Genomic DNA, 18,633 nt, shown 5'->3' on the forward strand with positions numbered 1-18,633 from the left:
TGGGATATATAACGTGCATTCTTAACTTCAACATTGTTAGCTCTATGTGAGGACAACATTTACCAGTTTAGCTTTATAATAATAATTATTTGTAATAAAAGTCCAGGAACTAGTTGTACAGTTGGCACTTCATTAACCTGCTCAATTGAACTAGTTGTCTGTCACTGCCCTCTGCTGGTCACATCTTGTACTACATTATCAGACCACACATTTAACAAAACTTAAAATTTAAGTGCGACATATTATGTAAAATAGACTTTTAGTTGTCTTCAGTGCCTTTCTCTGCCCACGATTTGAATGACAGGCCGGGTGAAGATCCTCCATTTTAAGCGTCTGCACAGGGCAGCACAATGAAGACACCCAGGATAGGAACTCTTTAAAATGGTGAAAAGATTGCACAATGTCTATACAAATACAGATAAACACTCCATACAAAATAATCATTGTAATTTTTTTATTGTTTAGAAGTGTTACAAAGGTCATTTTCTATACCTTGGCTAAATACTAGCTTTGTTACGATACAAATACTCTTGTTAGAATTTCAATAGTGGAAGAAAAAAAACAAAGAAAGGCGAGTTGTGTGCATAGCTTATAATCAGCCATCCTCCGGACAAAACCATCATAGAATAAAAGAACAAAAAAATATAAATAAATGCTTCTTTTTTTTTTTTAAAGAGTACAAGTATAACAGGTGGCGTAAACCTGACAAATTAGTGGTTCTTCCCCAAAACGTGAATAAAATATAACCATGCATGTGCATTCTTAGACAACAAAAAGTAGTGTGACAATCAAAAACTTTGTAAAGAGAGGGGAAAAAAGAAGAAAAAATGTATTGTCAATGTTTTGGTAGCAAAAATTCAAAAATAATTCCTAAAGTTGAAGAAAACGGATAAAACAAATGACGGCAAAGAAAAGGTTGCTAGCAACCAGCTCTTTGTAAACATTTCTTTGCTTTTCCACAAGCTTTTTGTGAGCTATGTTGGCTGTAAACACTGGTTGTCCCACCAGGGGGCAGAAGAGCAGCCACAGATGAGGTTCACAAAATCAAAACCCAGCTTCTAAGATTGGCTGAAAAAAAAAAGGATGCCTTGTGTCTCTTGGCCGTCATTGGCGTTCTCGCTGGAGGCGAAGACGCTTCGGGCTCAGAAAGTGAAACAGTCACAGGCTCCGAAAACTACAAAGTGGCTCACTTGGGATTCCCCGATCCAGCAGGGATTGAGGTTTCACACACTCGTCGGTCGGTGTCAGTAGGTACTGAAAACAAGGGGATGGGGGAGTTCAAGTCGATCTGCGAATTTGGGCCCCCGATGTCATATTCCCGACTAAATCCGAATCCTAAGTGATCTTGCGGAGAATTGCTTGACATCAGCATCTGGAAGATGGTGACAATTGCGTTCAACACACTGTCACTATCTAATTATCTGAATGTGTGAAGCCGCAACGGCAACGTCCTAAACAAGAAACTAAACGGCAGCTTGAATGCAATGTCTCTGACTGGCAGCGTGAAAGGGGCTTTGAACACAAAACTGACTGTAGCTGGACATCACTGTGTCCGAAGCGCGTTCGCACGTCAGCGACAATTGCTTATAACACAAAAGGGGCCATGGAAACTTCACTGCAGTTTCACACACTCCAATGAACTGTAGGTGCTAATAAGCAAACTTAACATTTTGCCTGCGGCATCACAAACGTTTGTGTGATTATGAAATAGAAAGACAATTGAAGTCATCCTGGTGTCCTCGGCAAGTCATGCTGCACTTTGGAAACATTTGGCAACATTTTGATGAAAATGAGATGACAGAATCACGATACAGCCGCAAGCCGTATGTTAAAAAAAAAAGACAATTTCCAACATATTAAAACGGCAAAAAATGTCATAACGGGCTGCAGGCACATTTACGTGTCTTGTGTAAACAAAACCTTATGTAAAGTGATGGAGCGCGCACGTCTCGCAATTTAACTGTGCAAGTAAAATCCCATGAGAAGATATGACAATGGATAACAACATTATTGATATCTGATCCATAATATGTGTGCAGCAATTTTTTTTATATGAAATATCACAGTGAGACAATGGCGCACAATAATGCCACAATCTGTTCTAGGGCCCGACCAATTTGGATTTTGTTGAGGCTGATGCCGATTCTGATATTTGGCAGAATAAAATTCCAATAAGCGATTAATCGTCCGATTAATTAAAATATATAATGAATAAAACAACTGTTTTGTTTCCGATCGTCGACAACAATAAAGATATGAATTGCAGGCAGAGCATTTTAAGATTTTCAATTCTTTGTTCTTAACTGCAGAGTTTTACCATTTTGGGGCGTGGGCGGGGCAATGTTGTTATCTTTGTATTACGTTGGAATGTGTTTACGTGTAAAAAATAAAAAACATCCAAATTGGGGAAAAAATAAGATAAGTGGACAATTTTTTTAAATATAGATTTTAAAACAGTCAATATTGACTCAGGCCCTACTCATGATATCGATATTTGATCCAGCTATGTCAATACTATAATCACCGTTTTAATGATGGTGACGACGCCAAGGACACCACGAGGATCTCTCGTGTCTGAAACAAGATGGCAACCGGTGGTTAAAGTGCAAATTGTTGCGTCTTTCCCACTGTGCCGTCTTCAGACCAGCTGAGGCCGGCAGGGGAGAGGCGGCGGGTGGCGGGTGGCGGGTGGCGGGCGGCGGGCGGCGGGGATCCCTCCCGTCTAGTGGCTCTCGATGACCACCGGCTCGTAGCCGCCGGCCGACACCCTGAAGGGGACACAGCGAGCAGTCAGCGCTGTTCCAGATGCGCAAGATAGCAGACGCGAGGCCAGATGGCGGCCCACTCACCCATTGCCCAGCCGGATGGCGCTGAGCGCGGTGCTGCCGTCTCTGTTGACAAACAGACGCAGGTTGCTGTCTGCGTGGGGGGCGGAGATACAACGGATGCTACATGTTAGCTTAGCACAAAAGAAAGCGTTGACACAATGCATGCCATCCCTGTTCACATCATGTCGTTTTCATAATTAAATAGTTAATTTGGAAAAAGTTTATACGTGGATACAAATTTTGTTATGTTTACAAATAAATATTTATTAATAAATTATGCATATTAACTCTTTGACTGCCAGACGTTTTCAGAAAAGGGATGCCGTGGGTGCCAGCCGATTTAAGCACATTGATTGATCTTTCAAGGTCCACAGAAAATTATGTGTTAACACACATACTACCAAATGAAAGATTGGACTCTCATCTTTCATCAGAAAAAAAAGTTTGTTTCTACCTTATTCCGTTTTTCAGTAATCAACAATAGAAAATGGTTAATTTCACCTGTTTTGAAACAAACGTCTTTTAACGTCTTTGGCACTCCTCCCTAGGATTTTACTAAACGTTATTTAACGTTTTTGGCAGTCAAAGAGTTAAAATATCTCATTTTAATAAATGTAATGATCATTTAATTCAATCAGTTAAAATAAATGTAAATATGTTTAATGTATACAGAAAACTCGTACTATTTTGCTTTATTTTAAAACTTACAATAAATGAATACATTATGTAAGAATTTTTATATTTATATAATTACGTTTATATTTGTTGCTGTATATATTAAAATAAGTTACTTTAGATAAATAATTAAAAATAGTTTCAATTTTTATTTATAATTTCATTAAACATGAATTTATCAATTTACTAAACTAAAAAAATAGAATGAATTGTGTATTAAAATAAAGTATTATTTTAATAAAATAACGCACTATTTTAACAAGTAATAAATATGTATACACATGTATGTGTGTCTGTGTTTTTATGTATAAAATAATGATTTCAAATATAATATATCTATTTTATTGTAAATTTTAAAAAACAAATGAGTAAAATGAAACAATCTTAAAAACTTAAATTTATCTAAAATAGATGGTTAAATCATTATAGTATAAATAGTAAAATACAAAGTATATGAGCATGTATTGTTACGATTTCATAATGAAGATACTATTTTTACATGTCACATTTAAACTTTTTTACCTCGTCAAGGAATGACCGGGCTCAATTTGCATTACACCTTGTAAATCGAAGAATAATAAATACATTTTAATTTTAATTTTAATAATATAATTTTTGGGCACCTTCAGTGTTGCTGACGTCCTCAAAGTTTTGGCTCTGGACAATCTTCTCCACGATGTCATCTGCGTCCATGCGAGTGTCGTTCACCCAAGATGGCTGACTCTCCACAGAGTCCTGCTTCCTCCTGCAACCGACACACAAAACATGACTTTGGAGGTCCAAAATGGAGGGTAGGAGATGGGGCACATTCTTCGGGCTCGCAAGTTTTTTCTCACTGAGATTCCTTCCCCGCTTACAAGATTTTTGTTATCTCAATTTGCTTTTACAGCTTTATTTTATTTTTATTTTTTTAAATGTAAATTTGCTCTTGCAGTTTTTTGTTAGGCAATTTTGAATTTCACAACATTTTGTTGTGATCTAAAGTAGGGGTTCTTTGATTTTTTTTTCTTATTAGAAAAAAGTCCAATCCTATCCATGTGCCCGCCAAATGCAATTTTTGTGTCATACTCAGTATGTAAAATGGAGGGCAGATGTGCACCTGGGCGGCCTGTTGTTTGGCAGGAGCGGCCTGGGTGGCCGGGGCGGTCTCTCAGAGCGCCCCGCTTCTCTTTCTCCATCCGCGGGGATGTCGGTGGCAAAGCCCCCAAGACCCCCCGAGGTGCTGCTGCCGGTGGAGGTGTTCCTGCGGTGCGTCAAGTCCGACAGGCTGGAGGAGCAAGAGTGCTCCGTGCTGTAGCCTGCAGGACACGAGAGGGGTAAGCTAAAGCTACATGCTAAGCTAAGGGCTAGTTCCTGTTTGGGAAGGAAGACAAACCGGAGATTTTGCTGTGCTGGCTGGCGTAGCTGGAGTTGCGAGAATGTCCCGATTGGAAAAGTTCCCCGGGAACACACGGATTACTTTCAGGATCTTCCAGAAGACCTGAGCGCAACAAAAGCACACAAATTTGGTCAGTTTAGACCAAATGAATAGCTCCAAGTTTGCAACAGTTTTTTGTAACAATTGCTTGTTTTGTTCCTTTGTAATCGAAATCTGTGCTCACAAGTTTGATGTATAATTGAAATTTGCACTTGAAACACAGATTAGTTGCAGTTTTACATCAAGTTCTAGATGTGCTATCAGTTCAAGTCATATTATTAGTAGCGTTAATGTGTACCTGAGCTAACGATGGAGGGTCGATGTTTGGGCGTTCGGCCAAGAGAAATCCCTCCAGGCGGCCCGGGTTCCGCCTTGGTTCCCTCCCCCTTGCAGTCCAGCTGCAGGGTGTGCTCACGTCCCGGGACGGAGATGCTCTTGGCTGTGCTGGGCGGGCTGAAGGAAGGAAAAACACACCAAAAAACTAAACAAAAAGGGATTTTTCACAAACTCATGTTTTAGCAATAAAAAGTTTTCCAGAAAAACAATGTCATAATAATTAAAAAATGCTTTTCCCTCCAGCTAAAAAGTCAAAGTTTCTCAATCCCCAAAAAAAACAACAACTCACGTTTTAAAACAGGGGTCTCCAGACAGGAGGGTCATCCCGATGATTACCTTTCAAGAAGACACACAAAAACAGTTTTGCCGCTGGTCAAACGCTGCTCGCCGACGCTAAGAGATGCTAACCTTGAGAATGGAATTGTCCTGGCGCGTGTTCTTGGTGTCGTAGCCCTCCAGCAGGCAGCAGCGCACCGTGGAACCCGAGCCGGCAAACTCCGCCATGTTCAGGTCTGTGAAGCCCAGCTGGGGAGGGACGCGGGGTCCCGAAGGAGTCAAAAGTCACATTCAGACCTCGCCAAATTATTACCGCACTGAGCTGTTTTTGTTGCCTAGATTTACACTCAAGAACTTTAAAAAAAAAAATGTAAACAGAAATTAGCATACAGAAATTTTTGTGATATCATTCTGTGCTTAGAAGTTCTAAATTTATACTTGCATGATTTTTGCTATCCAATTTTTTGTTACGTATATTCTTCTCACTAAACTGGTTTAATTAGCGTTTGCAAGGTTTTGTGTCATGTACGATTCACAAGGTTTTGATGATGTAATTCTGAATTCCTAAGCTTTTTGTTTTCTCAATTCACAATATTTTGTGATTTGAATCCGCACTTGCATTATTATTTTTTTTGTCTAAATTTGGCCTACAATTTATTTGTTATCCAAATCCATGCTTGTAAGTTTGTGATCTACATTTGGGCTTACAATTTTGTTTTTATCCAAATTTGCGCATACAAGTTTTGTCTAAATTCGATAAAATAAATAAAAATGTTTTCTGTATTGTAGATTCACAAGATTTTCATGACCGAAATATCAGAATTGGCAAATACCAACATTTTGTCATCTAAATTCTTTTTTAAATTAGTCTAAATTAGTTCAACAGAGAAAAATGGGCAGTCACACTGTTCCATTAAGTCGGCAGGACTCCCGAGCAAAAGGTCGCCATTCTTCATTCTTTGCATTTCCTGGATTTTCCGCCGGCTTCTGTTTTTCTTCGAGATGCACGCGAGGAAGCCTCACTTCCAAGGAGGGAAGTCGGCTAAATTTAGCAAATTACGGGAAACGACACACGGGACTCGGCGTAGCGGAGGTGTCGGAAGGATGGCGGACAAATACTCTATTTTTGTATTGGGGGTCTCGTACCTTTGTGTACGCTTTCCCGCCTTTCAGCTCCTGTGGGGAAAAAAACAGGAAGAAGGACCCGTTAACCAAACAAGCCCACTCATACCTGACATTCTGAACCTTTAATTTACACTTCTGTCTTGGTGTCATGGCACCTTCCCTCCACTGTTAACCTCCAAAGGCGGAATATCGCCGTATTGACTTTACATGTTGATGACATTTACGCGGGACAAAGACAAATAGAAAAAGGCTGAAAAATGCCATTTTTTTGCTGGCAGCGTGAAAGGGAGACTATGTGAAACAGTTGTAGACATTTTCTGTCCGTCATTTACCTTCCTGACAGACACCCGGCAGACGGACGGGTCCAGCACGCCCGTGTGCGGGTTTGCACTCATCTTGGACACAAAGGAGAACCTCTTCCTCCATCGTACGCAGTTCTCACGCACTTCCTCCCTGCACACACACACACACACACGCACACACACAAAAAGTTGAGGAATGCCAATGCCGGGACATGCTGTTAAAAAAAAAGAAGAAGAAAGAAATGTAAATATTAATAAAATTCAGCCATTTTGACTTGGCAACATGAAAAATGGTAGGCCCATTCATGAGGGGAACAGGAAGTCAGCCATTTTGGTTTGAACAGGCCAATTTCAGCTCATTACAGTTTTGGGGGGGGAAATTCAGACCCCAAGGTTTCTCGCACCAAACAACTTTAAATTTGGTAGGCATGCCTATCATTAGCAGATCTGCACAAAAAAAAAGACACCGGAAGTTTGCTATTTTGGTTTGAAGTGGCCATCATCGGGTCAATGTGGCCATTTCCAGGGATCCTTCAAAGACAAACTTGTCAGGTTTTTTTTGTTTAGTTTTTTTAATTCAGCCCCCGAAACAGATATCTCACAAGAAGCCATACCAGAAAAGAAGTCTTCCATTTTGGTTTAAAGCCACCATTTTAGGGTCATTTTTATCCTGGAAAAGCAGACTCACATTTCTACCAATCTGCCCATTAGATAGATGGATGACACTAAATTGTGAGCAAATTGAGTTTTTGTCATCATCTGTGAGTTTAGCATGATAGGGGAAAAAAATGCTGACTCACCATAAAACAACAAAACTCCAATAACTCAACCACAAGATTTTGGGGGGGGGAATTCAGCTTCCAACAACAAGAAAATTTGGTGTCTCTGTCATGAATAGACCCGCAAAATAGTCTCGTTAACATGCCTGAAAGGTCCCAGGAAGCTTGCCGCTTTGCTGTATAGCCTAGTAAGTCGACCCAACAAGGTCAGAGTTCAACGAAACTAATATGATTATTGTTGCAGCGCAGAAGCGCACTAATGGATGCAACCTTTCCCAAAGAAAGTTCATAAAGTGGACCGGTCAGCTGCAAGCACTCGCGTCGTGTTATTTTGGGGATAATTACCGCCGTCTCGAAACGCTAAAAAAAGGAAAACATGAAAGAGGCAATTTGCTGGAAATGAGAAGTTTTCTTGGGAAGGCAACGCGCTCATTAAGGAGCGTTCCGAAACATCATGTCGTTAACAAGTCCTGTCATTTGCTTCCCAGGGCACGCAGTACAGTGAACCTTTCGCAACCTCGATATAGAGCAGATTTTTAGGCGTCTTAAATGCTCGCTCTTTAGTGGGTTTTTACAAGAGTAAACCGGAATGCCAGTTGGAATTTATTAAGAAGGCCTTCAGTGTGTAGTATGACGCTATTCCACAAGCAGTAGCGAGATTTACGAAGGGAAGGCTCCCAATTTAATAAGGATTATGCTTAACCAACTTTTGCATTTGGGCAAAACCGCTGTAAGCACTTTCTTGTGGCTCGAGGAAATGGCGGATCGTAAGATCGAGACCAGGACAAAGCATTGGTAACAATTTTAAACGTCTACGAACTCATCTTTCGTCAGAACTTTTGGTGTGTGGCCATTCCAAGCAAAGTCAGCATTTTGACATACTGTCCTTTTTAGGAAATCTTATCATGTATCATGTATTTAAAAAAAAAAAAAAAAAAAAAAAAAAACATTTATTACATTTTTTTTAATTGATTTGTTGGATTTAAAAAAAAAAAAAAAAAAAAAAAGGAGAGCAATGATGATGTCAAATCGAATGAACAATACTGAGCTCTCCTGTAAAAAAGGAAGAAAAAAAAAAAAAAAAAAAAAGGAAATCTTATCACATTCTGGAACGTATTGCACATGATAAATGGAGGTTTGCCGTCATCCACAACACAAACACAACACCAGCTCAGACTTCTGTCACACGAGGAAAGATGGGCAGGCGTCTCCATGGTGACCAGTGCCTCGTGTTAAAGCTCGGACATGACTAGGAAACTAAACACATACGCAAACACACACATGTATAAGGTACGGGTGTGTATTGGTGGCAGCTGCTTCACACACTCGCCCCTTCCCCCACCGCCATTGTTCAACATGGCCCCTGCGACTAAGCATGTGATTTTTTTCCACATGGTCACTTTTCTCCGCGCTTTCGACAACCTCCGGTGGGCAACATTCTTCGTGGTACTTAAGGGAAATATATATAGATACATATATATATAAATCTACCTATAGTTAACATATTGGGTCGGGAATTGGTAAGATTTCCCCCCATAAGAAATCATGGAAATAAAAATCATCTGTAGCCGGTAGAGGTGTTAAAAAAAAAAATCGATTTGGCAATATATTGCATTATTACAGTGCGCAATTCTCAAATGGATTTAATATGTGGTCGAATCGATGTTTAAAGATCAATTTTTGATGGAAATGTTCAACAAAACGTCTTACTTAGGGTTCACACGTTAAAGCATGGAAGAATGTTATATTAATGGAACGGTAAGCCTTAATATTTTATTGTTCAAACATGAAAAACTGCAACCTAATACAGTGGCTCAGTTATAAGCCTGAAGTTTCAGATTGATAAAAATATTTGTGTGAGTGTACATGTACAAGTTTACGGATTAGTATTTTCTAAAATTGAGGGAACAAAATCTCAATAATCAATTTATAGATTTGTATCGGGATTAAAATCGCCATCAAATTGAATCGTGACCTATGAATCGTGATTCGGATGGACTTACAGAGGGCCCTTGCAATACGAATGACCCAACATATGCGTTTTTAGAGACGTTCGGACGCTTTTTTTTTTGCTTTGAGGAGCAAAAATGTGAGATTATGAGTGCTTTATGATGGCAGTGAACTTAACTCACTTCACAACAAACAGCAGGTTGGATCACGGAAAGTTCTTCAAAAAGAAATTTCAAGAAGTTTATTGTCACTTACAGTTTAAATTGTATTATTTTTTTAAGCAAGATTGTGATTATGATATTTGGCAGAAAAAAATTCTGAAAAACTATAAAATAAAATATATACAAGGAAATTGCGTTTTTGGGTCCCTTAATGCTTAAAAAAAAAATTACAGGCAAAACATATGTTGGTTTTATAATATTTTGCCCTTTAGTATTTGTTTGGAGATGAATTTTCAAGTAGAAAAACATGCAAAAGGCATGAAAAGATGAATTCGGCTTTAGAGCAGTACATAATGAGCGAGGTTACTGACAAAAGATGATTTATGCATGACGCCCTTAAATCATTTCTTCTACTCCGTTATTTTCTTTGCCATGAAGCGACGACCTCAAAATAAAAACGAGACATCTTCATCACATGCCAAAACATGTCATCTTTATCAGAGTTGCATTTGAAATGTAGAATTTACAAAGGCAAAGTTCAATTGAACAAATTATAACACTTAAGAATGCATACGAAGCATGAATATAAACATTATCACGTGGGAAAAACTGACTTTACATTCTATCTAATTGTATCGTTACATCATAAGTTCTACTTAATTAGAAGTAAATTGTTTTAAAATCAGGATTCAATCCCATGAGCTCGTGGGAAGCTTCTTATCAGGAGTGACACGGGTGGTCGACCAGAGCGATTAAAGAGGAAGAACAACATTCCTAAGGAGCGTCAGCTTTGTTGGGTCTCCATGGAGACGTCACAAATGTGACGCTCGCTAGCCCGGAGCGCATTTCTGCTCGCTCTCCACAATTTGTTTGGAAGGTCAAGCGAGTTGTTCTCCTAACCTTTCGCACTGCTTTCTAAATATTTGTTCCTCAAATGACAACATCACGAGGGCTAATTCATCAAGGAGGAGGATTGTTTCTCCTTTTCGCAAACAACAGCAAAAGGAAACTACATTCAAACACGCCAGGACGTGTCCACCAATCAGTTTCAACCAGGAAGTGGGCCTTGTGAGTGCACCGGTCAATCATTGCTTCCAAAATAAGATTTAAAACATAAATAAATAAAAATAATAGGAAACGCTTCCAGCATCCCATTTTAAAAGTAAAAAAATAATAAAAATAAAGAGCAAAGTAAAATACAATTTTAATAATTGTTTTTTTTTTATGTTCACGCATCATTTTGTACTGTGGTCCTGACCAAAATTGGCATTTTCTTTTTAACACAAGCAGCTTTTACACACACACACAAATAAAGAAAGAAAACATGAACAACAACTGTTCACAAAACTATTTATTTTAAAATTTTAATTTGCAGGTTCACACAAAATATGGATTTTTTTTTTTATTCCCAAAAATGAACATAATGTGTTTATTTTAAAACAAAACATTTTTTACGCATGTAGTTTGGAACTGTTTAAAAACAAACAAAGGATTTTTTTTAACGACTTTTATCATCCCACAAATACAATTTGTGATATTTTTTAATAGTTCACGTTGAACAAAAACATATGTTCCAGACCATGTTCATTTAAAAAAATAAGAAATTGATTTATTTTATTTGTAAAATGTTTAAAATATTTTGTAAGAAAATTAGTTGAATTTCTGTGATCAAACACACATTCTCGTTTGGACCAACATAAGTATTTATATATTTTCAATTTTTCTTTTTTTGTTTCATGGGAAAAAAAAGGCTAAACATGTTGGCTTCCAATTTACTGTAAATATTTCAAGTTGACTTCAACTTGTCGTTAGGTTACAAGACTAAACCAAAAATATTTTTTTTACTTATTTTTACATACTTTGTATTACTACTTTAAAATTACACGTTGAAGTTACCCGTGTTAGGTACTCGAGTCAGGAAGAAGAAGAAAAACTATAATTAGCATTAAAGGATGCTAAGCTAAAAGAGTCGGCCAACATCTTCTGAAATGATTTTTGAAATAGAATAAAATAATTATAATAATCAGTTTGTCAACAAGGAGCATCAACGAGTTAATTGTTTTTTTTTTAAAGACTAAAAACCAGGTGATTTCTGCTCCAATCCTCCTAAAAGTTGAGTTTAAATCAACACATGCATACTGTCTGTGTACATACTGTAGTGCAAGCTATTATCGGGCACAGTGAGGCCTGCTGATCAGAAACACAAACACGACGCCACATTCCGGGCCGGGTCATGAGAAGAAACGCCAGATAAACCAGTGCTGAGGAAGCAGACACGGGTGTGACGTCAGGACTGGCCCGAGGATGGCAGCTCGGGTCAAACTGAGAGTGCTCGCAAAAACAAAAAAAACAAAAAAACATGGAAATGTTTGGCCAGGAAGTGAACTGGACCATTTTTTTCCATGCTGGGAAATACAAAGTCAGGAGACAGTTTGTAGTCCCACCTCACTTTGATGCTTTGAATAATAAACTGACATTATTGGCATACAGTATTTCTTTTTAACTATCTTTACTACAGTATTTGGCCTCTGAAAGTTGTGGCTGTCATGCAGTTTCTTCAATCTGGTGCAACATAAAACAAACCAAAAAAGATGCAAAAAAGGACATACATGGTACAGGGCAACCAAACTTGGCAGAAGGCATCTTGGTCATTTTTTTCCCCATTGAGTTTATACATTACTTTTTAATGTTTTATTATTGTATGTATCACTCAATTTCATACACAATTTCTATTTATCTGTTCATTCTAATATTTAAAAAAAATATATTTGTATCCATTTTTTTATCAAATCATTTGTTACACAGTCTCGTGTTGGTTTCTAATGTTTTTCTTTCTTTTTTTCAATCTGTATTTTTATTTAATATTTTTCTTCTAAATGTTTTTCTTTTTTTCTTCATATTCATGTTGATTTTGTTGGATATGGTTTCTATCTTTTCACTTTGGAGCTAAAGGAGGTGCAATAACATCTCCCGCCACTAGTGTGTGTTTTCACCACGCTCAAGAGCATTTGGACCATGCACACCAGAACAATTCATCTGGTTTCAATAAAGATTTTTCTTCACTACCACACAATGCGCACACACACACACACACACACACACACACACACACACACACACACACACACACACACACACACACACACACACACACACACACACACACACAACATGCAAATGAGGTGAAAATCAAGCTGAAAACAGGAAGCAGCTGTTGAAAAGCCGCCGCTCCAGGCTAACCTCGCGCTAAGGACTTCCCCCATCGTTCAACCTTGCACACACGCACGCCATCCATCCATCCATCCATTTTCTATGGCGGTTACGGTTAGCCTCGCGGGGGTCGGGTGTTAGGCAAACCGGCTACTCCCTGGACTGGTTGCTATCCAATTGCAGGGTACATAAAAACACATTCAAAACTTAAGACAATTTAGTGTGTTCAAAAATATTAGGGAAAAATTTGGGCCCGACCAAGTCATTGGCTAGTTGATTTAAATCGTCCACTATTGGCTATTTTAACTCATTTGCTCCCCAAAACGTATAAATATGATCTATTTTAAATGTTTTAAGTGTCCCAAATACGTATTTATACCTTTTTTGAATGCTAGAGCATACAGAAGGCTTTGATGCAGCCTCTCAACTGCAGAGAATGGTTGAAGAAATTGTAGTTATTACAAAACGGCCAGCAGGTGGCAGCAGAGCAAAAGAGACCAACCAGGACCATGTTGAAAAAAAACAACCTAATTTACGCACAGTTCTTAACAGATTTGTAAATAATGGTGAAACGTAGCTATATTTTAATGCAAATTGCTGCTAAACGGAAACGGATACAAACATTTTTTTTTTCCTAATGAAAGAAGAGACTCTAATCTTTCTTTTGGCAAGTTTTTTATAGCAATAGAACACACTATTCTGTAGGCTTTGCAAAATCAGTCAAAATCCAGCAAGACAGCCAGGAATGAAGGCGGTTGCTTCAAAATGGCTGGGATTGAATAAGTTAAATCAACCACATTACAACAACGGTAAAACTAGAGCTGTCACTACTCAAATTACATTTATGATTACTGATTTTTTTTTTTTAATTGTGGGAGGGTCTGGAAAATACCGTGCTTCCCAAACAAGTGTGATATTTCACCAATCCAACTAGTTTGGATGAGCTAATAGAATATTAGAAATCCCCTTCAGTGCTCTCATTCGCTTAGTTGGCTGTTCCCGGAAAGCACGTGGTCTCTTGGTACAGCCAAGATGCAGACATCAAACGTTTGGAAGCGAACAATGTCCAAATGTTAACGGCTATAAAGTCTGAACTGAAGACAAGAACAAGAGGAAGCTGCCAGAAAACCCCAAAAAGAGCAAGGAGGAGGCCGAGGCACGCAATAACATTCACTCCTTTTTTCAACCCAATGACTCTCTTTTTTTTCCAATCAGAACATCTGATTTGGGTTTAAAGGCCGAGAAAACACATTGCATGTAAGAAGTACACAAGCAGGATGTTTACAAATCGCTCTCCTGTTCTACATTTCAAACGTGTCAAATTTCCAAACATTCCAGTATGGAAGCCTTTCAAAGCTGGCTGCTCGTAGGAATTCCGAGATGAGGTTGTTTTTTTTCTAAGTCCTGCGCAGCTGTTCTCAATCACAGCAACGTTCAAGTCAAGAAAAATTAATTTCAAAACTTGCAGTTTGCTGGGAAGGTTGCGCATATTAAAATGGTTACGGAAGCAAATAAGACATTTTTGTCTTCTGCTGTCTTCCAGGTGGATGGGCGTGTCTGTGTTTGAGTGGCAGAGGGGCGTGTCTCTGTTGCCACGTTTGATTGGCAAATACCGTGTCCAGGTTGATTGACAGCTGTCGGTGGCGGCGTGTTGTTGACTGGTGAATGTTTGACAGGCGTGATTGATTGACATTGTGATGGGAGGGGTCTCTGTGTCCATGAGTGATTGACAGGTGCTGCACAGGCATGTCAGTGTCGTATTGATTGATTGGCAGGTGCTTCAGTAATGTGTCAGTGGATATTAGGGCTCGACCGATTTAATCAGACGATTTTAGCTTCTTTTTTTTTTTTTAAATCAGCAAAAATCTGTCTGTTTTTATTGCTTTTTTTTTTTTTTACACATTAACAAATTACAAGAGAAAAAAGGGGGGAATCTGCCAATTTTTGCCAATGTTATAAAGTTAAACAAGGACTAAAGGACAAATTAGGGATGGGCGAATACTGATACCACGTATCTATGGAGGACCAAAACTGCCAAAATTAAAAATAAATGAATGACTAAAAGTGAAAATAAAAATGGATATAAAAAATATAATTCAAAAATTAAATACAAAAATAAATATAAATGGAAATAAAAACAACAAAAATATATATCCCTAAATGAATAAATAAAAGTAAAAATAACTTAATAACAAAAAACGAGATTAAAAAAATAAAAGTCGAAATAAATACAAAAATAAATGCATGAATAAAATTAAATATCAATAGATAAAAACGCTCTGCTCTCACATTTATTTATTTCATGCTGCTCTGTCGCTCTGTCAAGTCGATATGTTATGGCATGTCAAGCGGCATGTTGACTGACAGACGCTGCATGGGCGTGTCCCCGTCTGCATTTGATTGACACGGCTGAGACGAAACGACGATGTCATAAAGTGGTGGTGGGCTAGCGGCCAGCACACCAGGACCATAAGGTCACATTGGCAGCATGTGACGGCGGGGAGGAAGATGGAGGCAATGGTCTGTGGGGAGGTACAAAGACATGCATTGTCACACGGGTGACATAACGCTAATCTGATTGGACGAAAGAAGGAGGGAGAGAAAGAGGGAGAGAATTGTTTGACTGTGTGGATATGATAACCGAGGAAGGGGCGGGCGGGGGAGCAGTTATGCAACATCCAGAAAGGTGGAGGCGCACAGAGGGGAGATTGAGGTCTGGCTCGGACAAATCATATCCGTGCCAGGCAGAGGAATCATCTCTAACAACAACAGTCATCAAATGAAAGAGCATCGCGTCAATGAAGACATCATGCTATACACACTAACACACGAAGCTGGGCAATTAATCAAAATTTGATCATGATAACCGATATTGCAATATATTGTTGCAATAAATAATCGATAAACAGACAGCACATAATGAAAACACACATAATGGATTGACCCTGCTGTTAGCGTCAGTACTAATAAATCTCTCCTATCCTGTTTGTAGGGCCGCTAATATCCTCAATGGAGGTAAAGCAGGCGGTAGCAGTGGCCGGCGAAGACGAACGGTCAGCAAGTTTCCCCTCAAAAGTGTGGTGATATGTTGGCTTTTACGAGTCGTACGAAACTAAATGACGACTATGTAATTTGCAAGACCTTTTTTAAAAAATAGAACAGAAACGCTACGGATTTGCAAAACTAGCCGACAGTCCATTGCCGAATTTATTTGCAATGGCCTTAACCCTCCCTTACAGCGTGGTCGAAAATGATGGCTTTTGCAGAAAGCTAGCATAGCAACACTGCAACAGCAGCACCTCGGGACGAAAGCTCTAACCGCTACGCCACACATTTAACGGTGCAAAATTTGTACTTGTAGTTCTTGTACAATTACAACTCTTTGCGCAAAATAACTCTAGGTGGTGAGTTGCCGGTCACTGCGTAGACGTTTTCCTTTTTATGAGTATTAGTTTTTTTCAGTCAAATATTGGATGCCGTGATATATAAGTGACAACATTTTGGACAATCTCTCAAATATCATAGATGTCGTGTATCGCAATATTATCGTTATCGTGGGCCACATATCGTCATAGTATCGAATCGTGAGTTACCCGTATCGTCCCAAAAATTTGCATCATTTCCAATAGTGGATGAAGAAAACGTGTACAAGAAGTGTATTGCACAACTATTGTTTGTGCATAAACTATCCAATCCAATCTATCAGCAATATTATTTATTATTTATGTGCTATAAATATCAGCAGTATTTTTTTTCTGCAATATTTTGCACCATGGTGTGACAACATTTAATTCCGACTTGAGATTTGCACAATAAATGTCATCCTAATGGATATATGTTTTACGGTTGGTAAGTATTTGATCAATTAGACTTTTCTATTGAACTGCATAACTAACCAATTCAGACACGATTATTAAATTATTATTGAATTTTAAAAAAAAAACAACAACACAATTTTATTTCATTTTATCAAAATCCTTCCGCCCTATTTCAAACTAGACTTGTGTTTTTTAAGTAGTGCTTTTAAACAGGATTAGATTTTCAAGACATATTGAGGGTTCCAATTAAGGTTTCAAATCAGTGGTAGGGTTTCAATGCAGTGCTACGGTTTCGAAAGTAGGTTCAAGCCATTGCTAAGAATTCAAGTAAGGTTATGGTTTCAAAGTAGGCCTTTAAGACTGGGTTAGGACTTTAAGGCAATAAAGCAGTGATTGTTGTTGTTGTTTTTATTTGTATTTTTCATTGCAGCCTTGCTAATTGAAAATTGCAGTCTACCACATTGCTATGACACAATGGGATTAATTGTTCATCCCTAGATTAGAGACTTCATTTGAAGCCCTAACCCAGTCTTGAAACCATAATTTTTTTAACCGAACCTTCGTTACTAGTATGATGACTGGCCACGATTCCCACGCCTCATAAACATCCGCATCACCATTATCAACAAAAACACAACAGCAGCGGACTTTAGAAAAAACAAAGGTGGGAGGAATAAAGAAGAATCAAGTTGCGTTTTGACCGATATTTAGTGTTAAAATTGACCTGGAGGAGGAAGCGACGAAGTCTCCGTCGAGCAGGCGAACTTTGCAGAAGAGAACCCCGTTGACGAAAGGCACCGCGCTCAGCTCCTCCAGCGTCAGATGAGTCTGGAACTTGAATTTCTTCTTTTTCGCAAAGAACGCCATTCGGCTGCCGTCTTCTGTCCACCACTTCGATGGCGTCAAACCCTCCAAAACAACAAACCTGGCACTTCGCAAGAGAACTTAATTAATGGGGGGCGTTTTATTCCAGCTTTGGCCAAGAAGCAGCCCGCTGCTCTTCGTTCGTCGTCTTCTCCGGCGACGAGTCAATGCAGAAAGCTAGAAACAAACAAACCAAAAGATTGTGTTAAAGTCGACATTTGGCGGAGTGAAAGTGATAGAAGAGGGGAAAAGTGACGCGAGAAGACCCACTTGGAGACATTTCTACCCCCGGCGACGATTCTCCCAAACAAATGACTCAAAACAGGACTTTTCCACCCTCTTCGAACAGGATTAATCCAGTCAGCGGGAGCTAGGATAATAAAACTCTTTCAAAATAAGAAAAACGTGTTAATCAAAGCCGCACAACAAATAACAAGATCGCGTTTAATTTATATATAATGACACATGTGTAGTTATAAAAGCTCTGAAAATGCATTCATTTTGATTCTTACGAAGATGTGTCGCAGTTGTTGAATCTCGAGACTTTTATTTTTTTAAAGACAGACAATACCACCTCCGTTTATATACGTGGTAAGGCTTGCGGACTTGATTTTGAAGGTTAACGTTGGCTGACAAGCAAATCAAAGCGCGGCCTCAATGCGGCAAAACAGCGTCCTCTAGTGGCTAACGTAAGCATTTGCTCTTTTTAGCAAGCCATGACGAACATTAACCTCGCCAGCCAGATTGATCATCGTGATTCATACTCGAGTATAGACGGCACATACGAAGCTTCAACTGCATTTCCTTACTACTGTAGATACCTTAACATTTGCTAGCATAACTTTTGAAGCCGTGAGGCTGTCATATTGAAAAATAATCGGAAAAAGTTAAG

At 38.8% G+C, this 18,633-nt stretch overlaps 1 protein-coding gene across 2 annotated transcripts; it reads right to left on the reverse strand.

Moving 5' to 3' along the window:
• Positions 1-440: 440 nt before the first annotated feature.
• Positions 441-18,274, reverse strand: eeig1a (estrogen-induced osteoclastogenesis regulator 1a). 2 transcript variants are annotated; one of them, XM_077562026.1, is made up of 12 exons: positions 18,012-18,274; positions 17,602-17,918; positions 6,990-7,110; positions 6,679-6,708; positions 5,665-5,781; positions 5,546-5,592; positions 5,219-5,373; positions 4,879-4,983; positions 4,603-4,801; positions 4,127-4,248; positions 2,850-2,919; positions 441-2,768 (listed from the first exon to the last, which is right to left on the reverse strand). In XM_077562026.1, exons 2-12 carry the CDS (start codon positions 17,742-17,744, stop codon positions 2,723-2,725), a joined length of 1,155 nt encoding a protein of 384 aa, XP_077418152.1. In that variant the 5' UTR covers positions 17,745-17,918; positions 18,012-18,274; the 3' UTR covers positions 441-2,722. The 2 variants fall into 2 exon arrangements, with proteins under 2 accessions (XP_077418152.1, XP_077418153.1); XM_077562027.1 differs by lacking the exon at positions 18,012-18,274 and having other exon boundaries at positions 6,990-7,174; positions 17,602-17,749.
• Between the last annotated feature and the right edge of the window lie 359 nt (positions 18,275-18,633).

This window comes from Vanacampus margaritifer, chromosome 3, assembly GCF_051991255.1.
Source record: "Vanacampus margaritifer isolate UIUO_Vmar chromosome 3, RoL_Vmar_1.0, whole genome shotgun sequence".
NCBI classification, from domain to species: domain Eukaryota; kingdom Metazoa; phylum Chordata; class Actinopteri; order Syngnathiformes; family Syngnathidae; genus Vanacampus; species Vanacampus margaritifer.